We start from the raw sequence: 23,979 nt of genomic DNA, 5'->3' as shown, positions 1-23,979 counted from the left end.
TGAAACACTAAACCCAAACAGCAGCAACAACAAAAATTACGATTTTTTTTTCGTGATTTCTATTTATTGCTTACACTGATACTTGAGGAATTACTGAAGATTCCCTTCATCTGCTTCACTAAAATCATGCTGTTAATCAACAGGGGAATTAAGGCATTGTGCTGCTATTGATTCCCAAAGATGTTGATCAATAAACTTTATGTGTAGGGAAAAAGAAAGGAATCTTGTACATTTTTTAAAGATTCACCACTTTTCAAAAGAGCTAATTATGATACATCTTTTTTAACAATTATTTTGTAACAGGACTTCAACCTTTTCTGAGGAAACATAGTATTCTTGAACTTGAAACCATTACTTTTATCAGCTGAAACAAATTCCTTTAACAAACAGTGAACTTGTATGGTTTTAATCCTTTTAATTAGGACATTAATTAACTAACAATGTTTTAGTAGTAACGTGGCATGACTTACACCTTGATGCATAAGAGCATTTGAATTTTTAATAGAAAATAAAAATCCTTATAGAGAACTGGTACAAGCAACAAATTCACTAAGCCTCTGCTTAGTATGAAGGCTTTGGATTGTCTTCATATAAATACACATTCACACGTAAGAAGAAATAACAGATCTTACTAAAATGAAGATATATAAAATCGTAAAATTGGCCTGCAGTAGTGGATCCACTTTCCCTAAATTATTTTTTTATTGTTGTTGCACTGCTCTTTTCCTCATTCTTCATTAATTTCCTCTATGTTTCTATTTATCAGAAATATAGAGGAAATTAATGTTTATCTTTGTGTCATTGTAGTTATGTACAGTGATTATGAAAAAAGGAATACAGTGAAAATGTTTGTAGGATCAACATTATCACATTTGTCACTGGATATATGGAAAAAGGAATCTCAGAAACAATACTCTTTGTGCAGAGATCTAGGATAAACAGAAGGTTTATTACTGTCTAGTTTAAAGTCCTTTCTAGAGAGCTATCAGTTTTGTATTTAGCAAATAATATTAAAAGGCACTCAAAACTACCAAAACTGTATTCTGTCTTAATTTAGAGCAATTCTGATTCATGGTAAGGAACTGCTGTAAGGATTACAGAATTACATTCCTAGTGCAAGAAAATAAAAATCTGTATCCTCTCAGATGTGTTGCAGTTTATTAGGGCTGTAAATTCTGCTGGTTTACCTGTCCAACTATGTTTTTATTGTTCACTCTTAAATGGCATCATGGTCTTCTGCACTTTAGAGGCAGATGATGTTTAAAGTCTTTGAATAACAAACTGTGGAGAGCAAGACAGGAGTTTTACAACTAGTGATACTGAAACAAATTTAAAACTCATACAGTATTTCCAAATGACTTCCCAAGAATATAAAATACTGTACTCTTTTGTGTAAAATAACAGGGTGTCTGCTGAAGCAAAAACAAAATCTGCCCTCCCTGCAATGATCTGCACACTTGGAATTTTAATGGACTTGATTTACTACATCTTCATCTGATTTTCCTAAGGAAAAAGAAGAAAGAAATAAAATGTGTATAACACCAAATGTTAGCTTGCTTTTAGCCTTCTGCTACAGCCTTTTCTAACAGGCAAAAAGAGAGAAAGGATAGGGAAATCAGATAGAAACCAATTACAGGTAGATGGGTGTCGCTTTATTAATCAGTAATATATACTCCACACAGTAAATACCCACCATTTTGACTTAACAGCACTATCTGCACTGTCAGAACAGCCAATACACCGAAAGTAAGCCAGGAAATTATGAGACAAACTTTTAAATAAAGACCAAATTTTGGTATGTGACTTACTACAACTAAATGGAAGGAAATTAAAGGGATAGCACATAAATTACTCAACGGCTTGTGGCTCATGCAACAATTTAAACAACAGTAGTATCTAAACAGCTGTCAGTCGCCTACATGTCACACACAACTTATTTCAGTGTTAAATTATGGCAAAAAGGCAACCACCGAATTTGAATATTTGACAAAAGAATCAAAAAGACAGATAATGTCAGAAGTTGAAGGAATCCTACTGAAAAAAAAAAGTAAAGAAAATACACCTTGAGCTGTTTACTATGTAAATTTGTCTTGCCTATTTCCTATTTAGGAAACTTCAAAAATCATATTATATTTCATTTCAGAATGAAATTTTTTGCCACTGTATGATGAAACTAAAAAAAAAAACATTAAAAGTTAATCATAATTAGACTGTATTCTCAAGGTATTTTGAAAAGAGTTTTTAATAAATGCTTTCAGAGGGAAACAAGTAACAATTTTTTTTCATTGCAGTAATTTTTCATTGTTGCTTTAGCAGATTTACATAGCAAATACTATCAACAAAAGGTAAGCAAAGACTAGGAACCTCAACTATACTTTTATTCTAAATCTTTAACATGATCAAAGCAAGTAATTTTCCTAGTTTTATTCAGGGACATACCTGTTTCATCTCTTCTGAATCTCTCCAACTGAGAGACAGCATAGAGCAATTGGGCCAAAGAGTTAAAGTTCAGCAAGACTGTTAGCAACAAAAACACCTTCATAATGAAAAGTGTTGAACAACATTAATTATGAATACTGCCAATTTGTTATTTTAGCAAGCTTCCTGAAAAAAGACATGTACATACACACATACGAGTGTGTCATGAGGTGAAGCTTACTTGAAGGCATCACTCAGATAAAACAAGCTCTGAACCATAGGTATGAACCAATTAGATGGCAATTTGAAAAACAAATACAATTGTCACTGATAACACATGTAAACAGCATGGGGAAGGCTGACCCAAATCTCTGCCATATGAGAGGGTCTATTTTGTTTCACAGGTTAGCTGTGCAAGGAAAAGAAAATAAAGCAGTCCTAAAACTTTATGTTGTTTTAACATCTTCATGGTGAGAGGCCAGAGAGTCATAGTAACCCAGGAAACAACCACTAATTGCCTTCAGATCCATGGGAAAAATCAGAGAGATTAGTTTGGGGCCATACAACAATGAAGCAATTGGCATCTTAATTTGACCACTCAAGTCAGGAACCAATAAAAAGTGCAAAAAGGTGCCTGTCAATGAGAAGCCCTCTATGAGTGCCAAAAACCATGCAGATGGCTGATGTGGAGCAGCTGGCTACTCAAAAAAGCTAGCTGTAAGCTAAGACTGAGCACACGGACCCTTCGGAGCAGCTGCCCTCTGCCCCCAGCCTATGGTGCCACTCAAGTGGGGCAGAGGGGTAGGAGCCTGGATCAGTGTCCTTACAGTACCTGCCAATTTCATAGAGAAGAACTCTTACAACAGCAATTGCTGTCAACCCATTCGAACATTTTGTTTTGTGATATAGTTTATATTTTCTTACCAAATATTTTAATGCCATGGTGCGCCCCTGTTCTTGCATTCCCTATATTCCCCTGGGAAAATACATGGTTTTTTCTCTCTAGAAGGATCTATTTTATGTGCAGAACTTTCCCACATTAAATCCACATTAATATCTCTAAGAAATAACAATTAAAATTTGCACTCTGGGGGACCTCAGAATGCAACAATACATACTTCAAAAATCACTCAGGTTAAATACATTTTGCCATCACCACATTTTAACTATATTACTGAGAGGTGGGAACTACTGGACCATCAAATATTACAATCAAGAATCCCTAGCATTCTCTCCCTGTTTCCAGTCTATATGTTTCTTATTTAAAGTTGTGCAAATTAAAACATATCTGACACTGATCAAGTGGTATTTAGTATTAACTGAAAATTCTGCAAACACCTCATGCTCTAAGACAACTCTGCATTGAACAACTACTCCAAATCTGAAAGCTAAGAACATAACAGGTATCATTAAGCTTCATTTCTAAATGTCATATAGGAAGAGAGGTATTGACTTTATGCAGTCATGGACGATACATAAGGAGAATGGACAAACATTACTGGTGTTTAGAAATATTTGAAAACAATTTCCCACTCATCAATTCCACATATGCTACATAAAAATAATACAGATATTCTAAATGCTTGATCACGAGCTTCAATACTTTTTTCTGTTTGAAATGGGAGTTTTCAATCTATCTTTAATTATTTAATGAGTTATTGCTTCATTTTTTATGCATAATTCCAGTCTTTCTTCAATAAAGTTTCCTATTAAAACAAACAAAACCCAAAAGAAGTTTAAATGTAATTGCAGAAATAGCTTCAGATGCCCTTTACACTGGGAAAAAGTAATTATGTCAGGGAACTACTATATTCTCTGATGCTTACCAGAGCCTTCTGCTCACAGAAGTCAGACTCTGGAGACTTGTAGGCACATACACCTGGCATCTTCCAGTTGCAGAGTGCTGCTCTCCAACAGTCACAAAAGTTGTACAAATTCATAGTAATAACAGGATCAGCTTTGTCAAGAGGCACCTTCTACCAGCTGCTCAGCTCTGCAAAGTGGGGATTTTTTGATAGCTTTTTTCCTTTGAACCTTTTGTTCTTACACAGAAAAAAAATCCACACAATTACAGTTGGCATTTCTGCTGCACACTTCTTTACAGCCCATGCATTTATTTCCTTTTGTGTAAGATAAATTTTATGGAGCATCTACTCAGAACACAAAGTGTTTAGAACTGATTTTCCTAGTGACATGCTCTGCTGTTTTTATATCCACAATTTTACATGCATGACAAATAATTGCTATTCAGACACGTATTTTCAGGTGCAGAAGTGAAGGCCAATCTTTTATAATGTGGTTTTTGGTGGCCCTAACATCATACCAAACGTAGCTATCTTTATGAGAGCACCTGGTAAAGGTTCCCTGTTGCTTTGTGCATAAAAGAGACGTGTTCTTTACCCTGAAACTGCCACCCTTCCTCCACATTTTCCAAAACCAGCTTTTTTCATCAAAAAATGAGTAAATTTGGGCAAGTCTCTGACTGAGGTTCAAATTTTGCAAAACTTGATTTTCTGTCACTCACAAGTAAATACTTTTCATATAGACCAATGATTACCTTGGAGGTGCTTTTAGCCCATATATGATGGCCTCCATTTTTTACAATTTAAGAGAAATTTTATTACAGGTAGCTGCATGAGGCATAAAAAAACCCCTTTGGGAATACCATGAAAAACAAGACCCTACAAATTGCTGGAAGAGACAGAAAAACAATCCATACACCATATAAAAATACCCCTGGCATAGGACAGATTTAACATTCCTTATAGAAATAATTTTTTAACCAAAATGATTCCTACATACAGTACTCAATAAACAGAAATAATCAAGCCCATTAGGTACAACAAAGGTACCAACGACGTAAAACAGCCAAAGCCCATCATGTGAAAAAAAAATGAAAACCAAACCAACCAAAACAAACAAACAAACAAAAAAACCCCGAACACCACAGCCCCTCAAAAAATTTTTGCTTAAAAAACAGCTAATTACTCAGATAATACATTGAACATAGCTCCAGCAGTCAATCTAGACCATAAAAGAAAGCACAATTAACAACTGAGAAGCCCCCAGCACACAGACCCACATGCAAAGCAAATAATGTAAGAAAACATAGAGATGAATAGTGATAAAAGTGTTATTTTTCTTCATCATCATCATGGGTAGGACAGTAAGTGAATCTGTTTCTACAAATTACACCTGAAATGGTAGTTCACCATTAAATATTTTAGCAGCAATTCAGGCAGAGTAAAGACCAAAGAAATACCGCTTAGTTGCTCTCTCATTACACTGAAGTAGCATAAAATTGGAAATAGGTATTTGCACTACAGACATGGGAACTCAGACGTGCTATTATGTCATATAATGCCACTTAAACTTACATGACACATAATATTACCTTATTATTTTCAGTGTCACCAAAACGTTCATTATCAGTAATGTAAGGAGATATAAAACCTATTTTGCAGACAAAATGCTTTATTTCAAGGCTAGGTCTACTTTGACTAATTACTTCATAGAAGAGCTAGAACATCAGCAGGGTTTGGTTGGTTTTATTTCAAACACAGGAATACTTCCGTAGTAGTAGAAGTACAGCATTTGTATCTTAAATGTTCCACCCGTCTGATTCTACTCAGTGCCAAACACTATTCTGCCAGAAAGTGAATGACAAACAGAATATGCTTGTGCACACCAGGAAGTATCAAGTCTTAATGCAGGGCTTCCAAAGGAAAAAACAAGAACAAAACAGATGTCACATTGAAGAGCTTAGTTTAACTTCAGCCAGACACACTTTACCTGCACTTAACTTATCTGTACGTTGTTACCATACAGAGACATCTGTACTGATTGGGGTAATCATTTTAGCAAAAAACATTATAGGAATCAACAACCCAGTCATCAGATGTTTAAATTTGCCCCCAATTCAGGAAAAGTTGAGTTTAGCAAAATGCTGGAAATTAACCATTTTTTCAGAACAGACACAAAAGCGATACCTCAAAGTTTTATAGAACAGGTCAGACACTTGTGTGTGGCAACACTGTGAAGTGTGGCAGCGGAGTAGCTATTCCCAGTCATGCCATAATCTATTTGGTTAAGCTTAGCTGTTTGACAATAAAGGTTAGATTAGCTTCAGAGAGAAAAGTGATTCTGTCATATTTCTCCTATAACACCTGGACAGCAGCAATTCAAAAGTGGAGAGCTCTATATTAAGATCTTAAATGAACTCAAAATCTTCTGTCCAGGTTGGCTGGTGGCAGATGCTGAAACCATGAAGCCTCTGGAAGCAAAAAAAAGCAATGGACATTCTTAAAGTTGTCTTATTAAGCAAGAATGCCAAATTTTTCTTACAAGCCATTGCCTTGCAATTAAGATTGCAGAGAAGAACTTGATAACACAATCTGTGAAAATATGTAAAACATAGTTTGAAATGTTTTGAAGCAGACAATTCTGAATGATGATCTTTCAGCCCACCATCTTTTTAAATGGTGATTCTTTTTAACTCCTTGCACATTTGACTTGACAGCACTATCATGACCAGTCTACTGAGTGTTTTATTTTATCAGAAATGTAGACTGTGAGTCTGATTCGAATACCAGAACCTTGGAAAAATTTATGAAAATGTTCAACTGCTCTTCTACTGATCTGCTAAAGGCACAGAAGAGCAGTAACATGATTTATGGCCATATAAACCACACAAAATAAAGACTGTATTACTGGATTTAAAAAATCCCCAAACACTCACACAATCAAAAGACATTAAATTCTACTATTATTCTTCCAATTTTTTATAACTTATGATTTTAGTTCTTATGTGTTAATATTCAGAAATTTTAAAGGGACAGTGAAATAAGTAGTCCAAATGCTCAACCACATTTAATGTTTGCACAAGAGATAAGTGACTAACATTTGTACTTTAAACAAAGCTTAAAATGGCAAAAAAACATGGAGCCTCCGCATGAGAAGTAAGTTGATCCAAACTGTACCGTATGTACAGAACTTTCATGATTATAAGGGAACAGTCAAAGTGTAAGGGCTTATTGTTTCCATGGAGACTTTTTACCTACAGGATCCACCCACAGGAAACAACACAACACATCCACATCCCTTAGAAAATGGACTTCACCGGGGGATTTCATAATGTTCTGTGAAAGCAGAAGGAGCAGTGCCATACTAACTTCAGAGGAGAAAAATGAAAGCACAGAAAATTATATCTGGAATTAGAACCAAAATCAGAGCACTGCAAGGTGGCCATCAAATTTAGTCCATCAAATTGTCAAAGAACAGCATTCATAGATGATGGAGGGAGAGTGAAGAAATACAGCAGAAAAATTGCCATCAAAAATAACTCTATTTTCATGCATTAAACAGTGGGCCATGGATCGTGTGAAGAGTACCACCACCGAACCAGCATTCAGTACTTTCACTGTGACTCAGGAGGGCCAAACCACACTACCTGCAGACACTGGCTACAGTGGGCATTCCTCACTAATGAGACTTGAAACAGATTTCAGGCACAGCATGTGGATAGGCTGAGCTCACAGCAGCACTGCCCTGTGCATGCTGTGACCTCCTTTCCTCACTGGAGGAGACTGCAGCAGCATTAGAGGGTCTTAACAGGCATTCCTGTCACTGCTCATCTGTAAGAGTGAGACGGCACTGCCAGATGGTTCAGGGAAGCCAATTCACATTCCCACCTGTGTCTGAGCTCTTGTACTCAGAGAAAAAGTCTGGAAGTGCTTAGAAAACTGCAGATACAGTGTCCTTCCAGGCACACAGTTTTCACAGCTACCAAACTGACTCCTCTTTGGGCCATGTACGCTGCCTAACCACCGTAGTCTCTAGCTGCATCCAGTATGTGATACAGCATCCTCAGACATCCTGGTGCCTACTCACCATCGCTGCAGGGTTCACTGCCAAAAAGGCAAACATGTATTTCACCAACACAGTGCACTATTTTCACAAGGTTTGATCAGTTAACCACTTGCCCTGTGGTAATGTCTTGCCTGCCACTGGAGAAGTCAAGCCATCAGAAGCATTTTGTTTTCCTCCCAAAGAAAGAGAGTGTCTGAAGTAAATGGAAGGAATAGGCAAACATAGCTAAAACTCAGAAATATTAACTAACTAATACTAACTAATAATACTAATTATGGCATTGCTGTCTGACCCTTACCCCCACTTTGTTTTGTTCTTGCACCAAGTATTTGTCATTTATATCCTATACTGAAATGAAGGTTTCTGATTTCTTGCCCAGAAGCATAGAGAGTACCAAGAGGACAAAGGGTTTGCTGCACCTTTATCCTCCTCAGAGCAACAAAGCCAGTGCAATAGGCTACTGCAGTAATGGTAGAGCACAGGATGGAAAAGTCTCCCTTTAAGCATCTGCAAACACGATATTTTAAGAGAAATGACAGTGTGGGAGCTTTCTATTTGGGCTGCCACTAGACAACAAATCTCTCTAATAAGGATTTCTTTAAAATCAATAAGACATCACTGTAACTACTTTAAACTGTTTCAGCATGATGGTACTGTAAAATACAGCTGTAATCTCAAATATATCTAGTGAGTAAACTAAAAAGGTTTCCTTAAGATCACGTCAGTGGGTTCAAACATACACCTAATTGCTCCAAGAGACAGTTTTCTTATCATTGACATTAAAATAATTCCAACCTTTTATATTCACGTAATCCTATGACTACATAGGTGGACACACCTGGCTGATAACTGAGATAAATGAAGGTGTAGCTGCCATGCTAAGGACTGAAAAGTTTCATTCCACAACATGGATAGTCTTAAGAAACATATTCTGAACAAGGAAATGCTTCCAGTCTACACATATTGTTCCTGCTGACACAATTTGAAAAGGCAGCACTGATAGGGAAATGAAGTCATGAATTTCATGTATTCAAAGTCTAGGAGAAGAGCTGAAACATCTACTAATACTTCAAAGTAGGCTGAGAGCCATCCTCCATCTCCTTATTAAAGTTGAATCATCCCACCCTAGAATGTTAAACAGTTGATGTCTGTATTCCCATTGAAAGTAAGGTTACACTGTCAAGTTACACTCCCCAATACAAATCTTGCCTTTTTATTGAAAATAAAAAAAAAAAACCAATAAAGAAGAAAACCTCAAAATAATAAAGTTACAAATGTACATCTAAATAGGAGCTAAGAAATGTGTGTATTTTATGAAAATTGTTTCAAGAGACAAGCAAAGCCTTTGCAGCAGAGGGAAGGCCACAGGCTGTGACAGACCCTGAGTGATCTCTGTTGTGGTAGAACAATGCCTACATCTGTAAGTACAGAATTCAGCAGATCTGCAATAACCACTTCATTTTAAAGGAGAAGAATCAACAAGCCTTATGCAATTTGAGTAGTTTACACATGTGCACACTGTAGAAACTAGAACTGTATTTCTAATATGCTTGTAACAATTATCTGAAGCAAGGCATAATGAAAACCCTTCCCCTTCCATAGCTGGGGATACGAGCTGGAAGTGTTGTCTCCACTATCCAGGAAATAATCTTTCCCTTTCATGGTAAGATTGAGGAACATTTACAGTGTCTTTGAGAAAGACCCTCAGGTTGGGCAAATCTTCTCTGCCTTAGAAAAAAAAATCATACCAAACTCAGCATTATTTTGTTCATGGTTATGAAGAAGAATTAAATATTACTGTAAATAATAAACTTATAGAATTCTATATGCCTGAATACACAGGATTTTAAAATTTCTGGTTCAGATAGCTAGATTCAGACAAAGCTGGAGAAACCTAACAGGCTAGCATCAGTTTTGCAAAGCTGGCAGTATATTCAAGCAATTTGACCCTCTATTATATTGTTTCTTAACTAATTGAATAGTTGCCAACAACCAGATTTCAATGCCTGAGAGTTGTCTTTAAACAGAACAAGATATGCTGGGGTATATGTGACTACTGAAGGTGTTTTTTAAAATGCTGACTAGATTCAAGAATACTTCTTTAAAATGAGTCTTGGGAAACAGGCTTTGCTGATGACAAAGTTCTGCCTTCCGTAACTTTTATTTGAACTTTATTTGTAACATGCCAACCCCCCAGAAGAAAAGCATCTGCACCAGGGCAAACAGCTCACAGAACACTCTTCATAATGGAAATCAGTGTGAAAGGTACCTCAAGAAAATCATCTGTTTTTCAGCTTCCTGAACTGTATTCAGTTCCTGGTACCCTGTTCAGCTACTAGGTTTAGGCACTACAATGCATTCTGCAAACTGTCTCAATTACAGCCACTGCTTCAATATATTTCAGGACCCGAGTAAGTCCTGAAACTAAAGCATGGAAGCTTATAGCTGAAGACAAGACAAACAACTATTAATTAAAAATGGAAAATTTTTGTGTTCGGGGTTTTTGTTTGTTGGGGTTTTGCATTTATTTTTTTAAAACACCATTTAGCAAGAAAATTCTACAATTAATTTTAATATGGAAATTCTTCCTCTGTAAAACCTCAGATTACCTTTAGAGAGAAATCCAAATTAAATGAAATCTGAAACCTAATATTTGAAACTCAGAGGCATTTTAGAGTAGGAGAGGAAAAATACACACACAAGCCCAATTCAATGTATTAGAACTGGGGATTCCAGAGATAAAAGGAATTTTAAAAGATTTCATCACGAGACTTGTAGTCAGACTTCAGCAGCAACAAAAGACATGCACCAGCAGATTGTAAGCACTGGCTACAAACATAAAGAGGCAGAAGGCTACTGAGATATAGAATCTTAAGCTTCAAATCCTTAATCAGTGAAAAGATCAACTTTAAAATCAATACTGGTATTGGATGCATAGTCAATACACAGCAACCCAAATTGGAGAAACATGCTTTTATGGACTTTTCATTAAAAGCCTGACCACAAAAAATACTATGCAACAAGTAGCCTTTGTATAATCTTATCAGGAAAAGCAGCCTATAAAGAATTGCATTATCTCAAAGCATGCTAATAAAAGCATAGCAAGGAATCTCTTTTTTTCTTACTGGTAGCACAGTAATGATTTTTATTCACAGAAATATAAAAAAGGAACAATGTTTCAAAATTATTATAATACGCCTAGCATGTATTAGGTAATATTTCCCATTTCTCTCACTGTCATAAAACTGCTTGTCATAAGAATCATATAGCATACCAAAATAATGACAATTCCCAAACAGGGACCAGAAGACTTACTGATAAAGAACTTAATTTTCTAAAGCATCTTAAAGATAACTAAGCATGCCCCAGCCTGATTTATGTGTGTACTTTGGGAGCACTTCAACCACTGACCACAGGAGCAATCTATCACCACAAAAATGCAGAAAACTTTCACTAGGAAGTGTCTTATAGCTGTAGATGCAGTTGGATTTCCGTGCAAATATAGCACAGAAGTCCACACTGGTCATGTCAAGAAAAGAATAAGTTCCCTTTTGAGAAATACTACATAATATTGACAATAAACAGGATTAGAGATTTTGTCGTAAATTGTATGTGACATCACGCTCAACAAGAGCTTTACATTAAGAAAATCTACGAAGGGAAAGCAATACATGTCAGAGTACATCAGTAACCTGATTCATATGCTGGAGCTTCCACTCCCCATCCTCCCACCCCCACACCTCTTGCTGAAGAAAAAATTATACCTCCTAAAAAGACTGTAATTACATCACTCTTTTCAGGCAGCTGCCATTGAAAACAAACATCCTTACCCTTCCTGCAGAAAAGAATAATCCCAGTGTATTTTAGTAATAAATGACTATTTATCTGTTAAGTTATACCTAAGAAATTTTTAGAGTGTGAGATAATCAGCCACAAAACCAAAACCACCTATCTGGTTTATGAATTATTTCATCAATATCCTGCAATTCTAAGACTTTTATTCCTTGCATTACATGCCTTAAGCCATTTTATTATCACTGGTATAAGTGAAATTGTAACATATTAGGAGTTACACTATTTTCAACCTTTGATGAAGTGATCAAAGCCACTAACAAATTTAACTATGCTAAATATTATGTCTCCCTATGTAAAAGCAAAAACCAAACCAAACCAAAACCAGACAAAACACACACACACACAAAACCCCAAAAATAAAACAACCAGACCAAAAAAAAACCACAACAAAACCCAGTATATTGCTTGACTTAAAGGTTGTAAGGCAATAAAACAACAACAACATGCAAAGCCTTTGCCTTTTTGCCTCAATTACAGACATGTTTCAAGTATCAAGTATCTCTGTATGTATTTCACAACTGCCATGAAAATCATTTAATAAAAATGTATAAGGGCTTTCTTTGTAGCACATAAAGAAGTGTATGTCCTTAAAAATATTTCATCTATCATTACATCTATTTAAAATTAAGTAAGTAACAAGTGAGATAACATAGATAAATGTAAAACAATTAATTCCCATCAAAACATTTAGCGACTGCTTCCTCCTTTAAAAAACATGTCAATACTTCCTAAACTACTTACAAGCCTTAAGGTAAACATTAGCAGTTACTCCAGTCTGGTGCTTAAAATAAATGTTAGAAGCTACTCAAAAGTGGCATTCAGAAGGCCCCTTAGGTTTCAGTCTCAATTCTGACTCAAAGATCTCCTTACAAAAAAAATGCATGCTCTACACAGCAAATGAGCATACATAATTTCAGGCAACACATTCTTGGGGTTTTTTTTCTCTTTAAGGTACAAACTATACAGAAAAACCATCAAGTTCAAATTCAATTTACTATACTCCTTCATAAATGCCAAGTATTTCCCAGGTAACATTTAAAGCCTCCAAAGTTACAGGTCTCGTTCTGTCTTTCTACTTTTAGAAGGCAGAACATGAAAACACTGGTGAAGAACAGAGAGGTCCAAAGTTTCCTTCACAGCGCAGAACTGCGCAGGGTGCAGAACTAAATTTCATGCCAAAGTACAATACACAGTGGAGTGAGGATTCCTCCTTGCATCTTATTACATTCTGTGAAGTTCTGTGAAGGAAACTAATAGTCATCATCACTCCTGCCAGAACAATAAAAGAAATTAAGACCAGAGAAACACAGTAGGCATAAGAAAAAAAACATTTACCAGTTATAAGCAAAGAATCAAACCTAAAAATAAAGCAACAATAACATGTCTATGTTGTTACTTGTTAACTACAGAATATCAAATTTCGTAACATCTTTAGGATATTGGGTTTGGTTTTGGGTGGGGCAACAGAGTAAGACTCATCACTGTAACAAGTAACATATGAATGTGTCCGAAAAACCATATTACAAAGACTATTTTGTTGGGGTTTTTTTTCTTTTAATCAAAGTCTTGCAAGGTAACCAAGTCAAGATTGACTGATATCTGCCACTGCGTTCTTTACTAAGGTATCTTCTACTCCAAGTTTTTACACTCAGATAACATGTAAATTTTCCAGTACCATGTACTGAAATCTGGTTAAGCTGAAAAGGTGTAGTATCTACACATTTAGTTTGGCATCAAGGAACATCTTCTCTGCCATATCATGACAATTTTTGGCTTTTACAAACTTACTCCTACCACTCTAACTATACAACATTCAAGTCTGGCTTTCCACAGTAGTCATGGCAGTTTATTCAATGACCCTTGGTTAGTGTTAGATAGTATTTTTGCTGACCTTCACTCACTTGCCCTGTCCAATTTTCTCACTGTATGAAATTTTCTTTCTGTACTTAACATGCTTTAGAGTAATAATTCATGCCCACACAGACACAAGACAATGCAAACTGAGGCTACTTTATGAACTTCACAGTGTATGTTCACAACTAAATAATAAAATTATGAGCCAGAGCAGGCATTTCATTAACCATGTTCCTCAGGAATCTTATACATTTCTTGCACCTTTTTTATTAGAGTAGAGAAAATCAACGAGAAGTTCAAGGTAACTGTTGAAATATTATACACATATAAAATGGGGGTCATATTTTAACACGACGCTGTTCTCAAGGCACTGAAGCCTATTCAAAAAACTTAATAAATTTGGAGTCCTGATGACATAATTTGATCTTTAGGTTACTGACTTAATTCACTTTGAACAACAGTTCTATTAGTAAACTCTTCTGAAGACAGACACCCAAGGGTTTTTCTCTGTCACAGAAACCCAATTCCACACTTCACTATAAATTTGTGATATTTCTCAAATATTGAAGAAAGCTGAATTAACTACTTAATAGTTAATTAAAAAAGCCCACATCATGTTGAGAATGCACTTTATACTTTGGTCTTCTGCAACAAACTTTTCCAACCACATTACTAAAAGAGTAAGAAAGACAGCTTGTACACTTAAACGTTTGGGGCAAAATTAGTAGCATTAATGACTGTTAAGCTAAAATCAGTGAAACAAACTAGCAGAAGATTATACCTGTGTATCAAAATGTAGTGTACAGCTGCTGCAACAGGTTATTCAACACCTAAGCATCTTCATTGCTTCATTATGGAAAAAACCCACCTCATCTTTAGGCTATATTCAAAGAGGCTCTATAGTTAAATTTGATGGAAATTCCATTGTTAGCTACAACTTCCGCTAATTATTGAGGCAAATCACTGAAAATTTGCAGGAATAGACTTGCACTAAAGTTTTTACTCCCACACAGGACACTGCATAGAAAGATTACCTGTAAACACTCCCTGCAGCCATTGTTACTACAACTCTACTCCTAATATTGGTCAGAAGTCCACTATGGGCACTTGTGGCTCCTAAGTGCTACTGCACTTAATATTCTTAATGACAGATCAGTGTTTGGCAATCATCTACAAGTGTGCACAGACACATATTAAAACCTTCAGTAAAGCATGTGTACAAGCATCTAAAAATCACAGAAAAGCATTATAGAATGAGTTGCATCATTGAGAACCTTGGTTGTATGTGACTAAGGCAGATTTATGAATTCACCATGAACTTGGAAACAGTTCACTGCATCGAGCTCTGCAATTAGACAGAAGATGAACTCTTCTTCATAAATTTTAATGCTGTTGTATGGACATTGCATAACATTCTTTAGCAATAACAGGATTTGGCGTACAATCCTAACAATTGTTATCCTAGCAACTGGAAGACCTTTCAGAGATTTCCTTTTTTCATGTGCTCCTGAACCTGAACCAGCTTGATGCTCTCAGCTAGAAGCCCATTTAACTACTTTATTTAGCTTTCACCTAAAAAAGGTTGCTAATGGAAAGGCAGAGGAAGCAGGTACTTGCAGAAATAATATCAGAATAGCAAGAACCCAGAAGATCCTCACCAGCAAAGATACAAACACTGAGTACCATCTAGGAAGTTTCCCTTTGTGAAAACCAAACTGCAGGATTTGCAGGGGTAGACCACGATCTACATAAGCCTGAGCAACCTCTGTCTAGACAATAAAAAGGCTGGTTCACTACTCCCAAATTACATCCACAAAACAAACCTGAACATCATCATAATTTACATAAGTAGACATTATGGGAAAAACAATCTTTACTTCTAGGGCTACTATCTCCATCAATAGCAACAGGGAGTTTTTACACCGTATAAATTCCAGCCATAAGCCTTATAGGATGAGTAGAAATTCGATCAGAATGATTAGGCTCTGACCAGCAGAGAGCAGTTTGGCAAATACATTTCACTGAGTACCATGTACTTTGAAGTTTGGTTGGGAGTTTTATAAGGTTGGTGTTTGGTACTTTTTATACGAAGTTTAGAAGAGAACTTTAATGAACTTAGTTATCCGTGTCATTTTGCTCTTTTCTGATATATAACTTCCACAACATTCAAGAAGAAACTGTTTTCTGAGACACTGGAGTCTTGCTGAAATGACACAACCCAGCCCTCATAGGAAAAAAAAACAAACAGAAAAGTGCATTAGATGATTCTCACAATTCAGAATCTCCACACTTCCCCCACCCCTCTAAATTAACTCTCACATTTATCTGACTCCTGGGTGAATATTACATGTATTCTTCAGTTAACTCTAATGATCAAGTTAAAAAACAGAATGCCAGAGAAAAATTTAAGCCAGGTAACATATTTCTGCTTTTCACACCTTGAGCCCTAACAAAGAATAGTCTTCACCTGAATCTTCAACCAATTAATGGAAGAATAAAACCAAACCAAAATTTTCCATTTCAGGACACAATCCCAAAATATTATGAACTCTCATGACTCTGCTACCAGTTAACAACTGGAGACTACTTCCAGGGAAGGACTCTACTTATACCAAAGTGCTCAAAGAAAAAACAGAATACTCAAATAATAATCATAGCCAAATATTGAGCAAAAATATTATCTTACATTTAAAAATAAAAAAAAACCCAAAAATACTTTTCCACAGTCACACAGACCTGTTACAAATATCAACCATCTGTTGAACTTAACAATTTCCGGAAAACTATGTCACACAATCCACAAGAAGAAAGACTTCTTTCAGGGATGAAGTTTGTCACAGTCTCTCAGACAATACTTAAAAGACATCATATTTGTTTTCCTGATAATTCCTCGGTTTCCATACAGCAAGAGGAAAAGAAAAGCACAGAGACAAGAAACTTGTCTGTAAAAAGCAGATGTCTGTGTTACATACATTTACTGCTATATCTATCAACAGATGACTTATATTTTGGGTTTGGAAGGGATGCTTTTTATTTTTGGTTTTGCACAATACATGTTTAATCTATACATACAAAAGAGATTTCTGCAGTTAAAAATACCATTAAAATTGCACAGATTTTTTTTTTTGTACTAACCATTAATGTAATCTGAACCTACAGGTTCTTTTAACTGGGAGACAACAGGATAGAGTATTTACTGATGAAACAACACTTTTGTATGTTTATTAATCAAAGAAAGTCAGTCAAGAGATAAAAAATGAAACACTGATGCCTTTTAAATGGTAAAAAGACTAAGGTATAGAGCTCATGCCTATAGTACATGCACATTAGAAAGACAGGCTTTAGTACATTATTTTTGTTGGTTTTAAAAAAAGACAGGGATTTTACTCCAACTACTTTTTCATCCAACCTATTATAAAGAAACTGCTACTTGACAGCTTATAAGGAACAATGACTGCCAGTACTAGCAGGCTGCACTCATTTAAATGAAAATGTTAAAACCCCCTAACGCAATTTGTAACTTCCCGCATTTATTTATTTTACTTTTGAAGCAGGGTCCTTGTCTCTGTAAAGCTGAGGTGCTGCTGTCACAGCATCCCCTGCAGTGTGCTACAGCTGCACCCCTGAGCCCTCTGCAACGCTCCAGCAACGCCGCATCCTGCTCCGCAGCCAGACCCACTGCCTACCAAAGGCACCCTCACCCTGTCGTAGCAAATTGAAACCTTCCTCTTACCTCGACTTCCTTGCTCTTCTCTTTGTTTGTGCCCACTGAACTTCTCCCATTGCTGGCAGTCTCCCGCGCTGGAACTACAGAAATCTGCTGGAGTGGCATTTTTACAGAGCTGCAGGCTGCCAGTACCTGTTTGGATGCCTTATATCTTCACTCCCCCCGAGTAGCCCACCTGTATAATTGTTCATATCCTCTCTTTGCCAAGCTCAGCTCTAAATAAAAAGGGGAAAATATTATTTGAGAAACGGTGTAGCCAGGGTCTTCCATGAAAAGAAAAAAAAAAAAAATCAACAAAGCAGAGCAAATTGCAAACACAAGCAAGACACAGCAAACGAAGAAGTAAGGCACAACAATCCAGGGAGTTTCACATGCTTAGAGTGATGAGTTGCTGCAAGTCTGTGTCCCTGGAGCACCCCGTCATACCACTATCCCCCAAGAGCACTGTGGGAGACAATTCAATTTCTGTGTTACCTAATAAGTGTCATGGAAACCAAGGAAACCCAGGTCTCACAGGCCCTTATTAGCAATCGCTTCCCGCTAACGGCACAGGCTCCCCCATTTGCAGCAGCTGCCACTTCTGCTTTTGTTTCCCATCCGATTCCACAGGAGTCCACTAAGCACCTCCAGACACTGCCTCGTGCTCGCTAGGTACAGCAGCAGAAGGCTGAAAAGCTTAGTGTCCTATTTTGGAGCCAAAATCTCCTCCTTTAAAAGCACAGGATAGCTTGCTGTGTCCTTCATGCGTCTACAATAATCTGCTTAGGTCAAAGGATCTGCCTTGAAGTGAGGAGTATCGGTGAGCAAATGAGGTGTAAAAAGGAAGACAAGACTGGGAGGGATTGCAAATGTGTCTTTCTGGGGTTGATAGTAAAAACTTAACCCTTTGCTGCGCTCGTCTCTTCCCGAGACTTCACCAGAAGCCAGCTCAGCAGGACGAGCCAGAGGCAGACACACACATGCCTTTATAATAGTCACACACACTCTGAGAATGTCACTTATGTGAGCTTCTCCCTCCCAGCAGCTTCAGTGCTCGCAGTTAAGGTGAAGCAAAACACTCAGGAAAACTCAGCATTTCCCCTCCCCTTAAAATTCAAAACAATAGAAGAAAGTCCCAGGTGCTGTATTACAAAAATGAATACGAAGAAAGGAAATTTTTATACTTCTCTAAAAAATTTATTATTCTTGATAAGTATTGGGAGTGCCAGCAAAACTAATCTTGATTAAAAATAGTAATGAAATTATTAGATCAGAAGTCAAATTCTTAGCACCGTATAAATAATACAGGAATGAAAGAAAAAAAAAATCCCACACCAAGCACCAACAACATTTTAATATGCTGTCAATTAAAGAAAAAAAAATATTACCCAAGCCCTGAAATATATCATCTTTATTTCCAGCTGTACAGAGTGGAACTTAGAATTCTGACAAGAAATAATAGCATTATAAAGAGCCTGGATTCTCTTACAAAGCCAGTGGGGAGGATTTAAAATACTGTTGATTCACTACGCCGCTACTTTAGTTACTATTTCTCAGTCTGAGTTAATAGAGCTTACAAGGGACTGGCCTGAGATACATTGGCATCTGGTTCAGGTTGCCATCCCGGTTTTACATCACTGATTTAAATTAAGGTATATTGACAGGCTATAATAGAAGAGTTTATAAATGCATTAACAAAGAAACTATCTGTGCTAGGAGTTTAGAGATGCTGCAAGACACACGTGTATATGTGCACATTTTTATATTTATATATTTATAACACATTTCATATCTACATAGTCATGGAATAGATTTACGAAGAATAAAATTAAGTCTATTGGCATTTACACAGTTCCTTTTACACATTTTTAGTTATATTTAAAATGCTTATTCCATTTTTAATTTCTAATATTCCAAAATCAGTTTGAATGTAAGTTTAAATAACTTCCAATGTACACAGGGAAATTTTCCTGAATTTTGAATACAAACAGAGAAAAAAAGACAAGTTCCAGCTCTACCAAGACAGTGGTAAATCAAAAAATTATTCCAGAAGTATTCAAAGACAAGAAATGTCATATACCAGGCTGGTAAAGGTTAACTGTTAATCTTAAACTCGACTATAATGTAAAGGAAATTCCTTTTCAATTTAATAGAAAGTTTTAAAGCTACAGAAAAGCTCTTTTCCTTCCTCTGAGGCACAACCAGATTAAGAATTCCTAAACCTGACTCTGCTTTGTCATGATAATCACTCACCTCTTTGCAAAAAATATTGATAGAAAAGTAGAGGGTTTGTGGTATTAAAATGGAACCTTCCTGTAAATCTGCTTTCATGTCTAGTTAAGCTTAAAAAGTCAACCTGCCTTTTGATATTGCGCCAATAACTCTGCTTTTGAAATCATATGAACTTAAGATTTAAGTCAGAGATTTCTGGGTTAACCAGCAATCTCTTAAATCCTATCTCTATGTCTGTTTTAGCTAGAATAAAGACCTTACAGGGTGTGATGTGCTTAGTTCTTTTTAAAATGATGCGTGGCCCCTTTTTTCCCCTAAAGTGAACCTATAACATTAATACGTATGTAACAAAAAGCCCTTGCTCCAAACAAGGGCTATATTTTAACATTAGGTAGTTCCATGCTTGCATTCTGCTTAACTATTTCACTAATTACATTTCTTCACCATGTGGAGACTTCAAATTAACGTGCAATTGCCTTCCCTGTACATATGCTGAACATGGCTCTTCTCAGCCTAAGTGCTAAAACAAGTGGCAAAACAATCAAGCCTCATACTGCTATACCTAGAAATATAGAGAACACCACTGCTCCATGGTAAGGAAGCTGTTAGAAAATACAGGACATATCCAGATGCACACTAAACAAGTCAGTAGCAGAGGTGTGGCTGGGATCATTCTTCATTAAACTTTAGTTTACATTTCTGTCTTTGCTTTTTCAAGTTTACATGATAGAATTATAAAACATAAAACTTTTGCATAGGCACTAATACACCTGTGATCTCACACCAGCAGCACAACATCAGAGCACATCTTAACGAAGCAACAAAATTATTGATCTCAATTTACAATGTATTTTTAGCTCCCAGAGTCCCAAAGCTGTAAACAAAGTGATTTTACGTACATACACACAACCCATTTTCTTTGTTAGAAAATGTATCTACTTCCACTCATCCTCCATGGTGAACAGACTGTGGTGTTCTATTCAAAGAACGCTAATTTTGGCAAACGTACCACTGAAAGAGTTGTAATTTCAGGGCAATGCCTCACCTGAAGGACAGCGTGACAGCTGCTCAGTGAAGTATGAAGCTGCTGTGCCAAGCAGCATGATAGCAGTCTCGGGAGGGTAACAATAACAAAAGAGAACTGGTCACCTGGAGCAGGTGAAAATGACATTGGCAGAGAAGAGAGCTATGTTTTGGGCGTGCATTAGTAATTGATTTACATTAATATCATTCACAGTTCTTGAAGCAAGTAACTACAGAAAAGAGAAGTACCACCCCTTCCTCCTCTCACTTATTACTTGAAACTCTACTAATCCCAACTCGGATAAGCCAAGGAACTCAACTCTATTTTCAGTCACCCAACACATTCCCCTCAGTACAGACTTTATGAACAGTGCCAATCAGATCTTGGTGATCATGAAGGAAACTAAGACAAAAGGAATTATTTCCTGGTGTCTCACAATGTAGGTCTGCTCCTGAGCTGTGGACTACTCTGTGTGCTTCTGCTCTTGCGTGCAACACATGAAATATTTTCATCTATTCCCTTCACACATGGCTCCAAGTGTCCTCTCTGACACTCAGGACACATACATTACCTGCACAAAACATCCCTGGCAGCACTTCCATAAGAATCTGATAGCAGAATGGGATCAGAATTATAACCCTATATACACACACTACATTTTTAGTTTAATTTAATAAGGAGCACATTATCTTCTCACCATACTCATTTACACGAGACTACTACTTTGAATAATGAAGAGGATCTGATCAGCTACGGTTAGTGGTTCAACCATGGTGATGCAAGTGTCAATGAGAGAATGAAAGACAGTAATACAACTCTTTTGTAACACAATTGCAAGGAAACAATGTACTAGTGTACTGCCAGTTCACTGGCAGCTTATATATAATAGCTCTGCTTATATATAATAGCTCTGCCATCACTTACAGAAAATTTTTTACAAGACCCTTGAATTGGAAAAAAACATAATAATAAGTATACCTGCATAAATAACACTATCAGAAACAGGTAATTCTAGGTCTTTTTTACTTACATAAAATCATCTTTAGATAAGAGGTATTGCAGCTATTATAGGATCTTTCAGCCAAAACTATGAAGTTAAAGAAAAAATCATTGTGGACATAAAATACTTGCAACTTGGTTTTTGAACTCCACATTATTTGTCAAAAAAACCACATTTTCTACGAATACACAATATACAAAAAGTACAGACTTATAGCCTATAGTCCTGAGTTTAAGGAATGACTTTCACTTCCCTCAAAAACTAAACAGAAGAGTTACAAACACTGTACATGCTATGCTCCCTTTACTACCTTACAGGGATTTTTTCTCTTGTAATCACAACTTAGGTACAGAGACAAAAGTCTGAACTCTACAGCAGCTGTGGAAGCAGATGGATACTAGCGCTAGATAATGATCAACTGGGATGAGTACAGTCATTTTAGCAGAAGCTTCTAAAACCTAAATTAAAAGTGCAACTAGCAGTAGTCTAATGCAGAACAAACAGGACTGTTGTAAACCAATCCCTTGGGCTTCCACAGCATCCTGAAGTTGACACCAGAACCAAATGAAGTTTTTGGATAAATGAAAAATTCCTTTAGATCTTCTCCCAACCTTTAAGCCTACAGAAGCACAAAGTTAGTAATGGAATTAGGGTAAATATGAAAGATATCTTTAGCCAAACACAAATATTCCAAAGCAGCGTATTCCAGATGGGAATGGGAAAACCTGTTGTTCTCTGCTATGTGAATGAGTAGGTCCTAAATACTATTTTGCACTGTGGGCTGGCTTCAAATGGAGGAGCATCAGGAATGCAAGTTTTCAGCAGAACTCATGTTCAAGTAAGTCCTCAGCAGAATCAAAATTCAAAACTTATTTTAAAAACTTGAATAGAATTTGCATTCTTCACAAATAAGAATGAATGGCTGTGAGATACCATATTAGAAGTTGCTTTTTAAATGCCACATGGAGCTCTTATAGACTTGAATGCAGCCATCACATTACTAGATCCTCGGGGAGGATTTGGCAGCTTTTTGCCTTGCCTCCTTCAGTTTTGCAGTTGACTGAAGTGCTGAGAAGTACCACATAATGTAATATGGTACATTAGAGCAATAGAGGTGTATTAAAGGTATTAAGGAAGCAATCAACTCAAAATTTCAAACTAACGTCTTTGGATATTTTTCTATGTTGCCATTCACTGAATATTGTACATTATTACACATCATTTCATCAACAGCATTACTAAGCATGGGTAATCTGCTCTTCCACTGAGACTAACAGAAGTGACTGCAAACACAGAGGAATCTATTTGCCACTTGCATATTCTGAACAGATATATTACCTAAGTAGAACATCTTGTACCATTCCATGACCTTGGATTTTCAGATGTTCTAGAAATGTTCTAAGTCAAAAAGAAAGTTAAAAATCAAAATGTAATAGCTGAGATGGAATTAAAATATGACTGGTACCTCAAAAAAAAGTTTACCTAGCCTAACCTTAGATTGATGAAAGTGAGATATGGAAAGACAGAATGGTGATAAATTGGATAAAATGTTGCCCCCAGCTATTAAAAACAATTATCTTCATTATCTCCTAGATAAGAGAACTAAAACCAACTGATTTTCACTGCTGAACACAAAGACCATCATGGATGCCTCCAGTGTGGTGTTTGCACTAAGTTTACCTTATCTAAATTAAACCAAGCATACTATTCACTCATCACACTACAGTGTCCCCATGAAATACGGAACAAGGGAAGACTTGCAAAGTTATACAAACTGCCAGTAACTTGAACAGCTCATTTAGAATTTAGAATTTTTGTTCAAATGTAACTAAAACTTATAAAAACCATCAGAAAAAGTCAATTACTAACTTTTTGGCAGAATGGGCAGACTATGTACTTAACCGATTTATACTAAAAAAGAACTGAAATTATGCTGTTAAAGGGTCCACTGAAGAAATTATTTATACTACGGAAACACTCAGCTACTCACTACACAGACAGGACTCCCACTGTCTTTATTCT

General features: G+C 36.4%; 1 protein-coding gene across 6 annotated transcripts in view; it reads right to left on the bottom strand.

Annotated features, from left to right (window-relative positions):
• Positions 1 to 23,979, bottom strand: part of MARCHF1 (membrane associated ring-CH-type finger 1) — a 230,599-nt gene that overhangs the window by 112,144 nt on the left and 94,476 nt on the right. The window contains exons 1-2 of one of the 6 annotated variants that reach the window (XM_032108625.1): positions 18,197 to 18,379; positions 17,729 to 17,937 (exon numbers count right to left, since the gene is read on the bottom strand). The exons of 2 other annotated variants lie outside the window; for them this stretch is intronic. In XM_032108625.1, the coding sequence (XP_031964516.1) occupies positions 17,729 to 17,827 (99 nt within the window). In that variant the 5' untranslated portion in view covers positions 17,828 to 17,937; positions 18,197 to 18,379. Of the gene's footprint in view, positions 1 to 17,728; positions 17,938 to 18,196; positions 18,380 to 23,979 lie in introns of those variants that run through there. 3 more of the 6 variants (XM_032108628.1, XM_032108626.1, XM_032108624.1) reach the window with 3 other exon arrangements.

Source organism: Corvus moneduloides, chromosome 5, assembly GCF_009650955.1.
Source record: "Corvus moneduloides isolate bCorMon1 chromosome 5, bCorMon1.pri, whole genome shotgun sequence".
NCBI lineage: Eukaryota > Metazoa > Chordata > Aves > Passeriformes > Corvidae > Corvus > Corvus moneduloides.
Note: the sequence above shows the minus strand (reverse complement) of the source record. Positions and strands in the feature narration are given on the sequence as shown.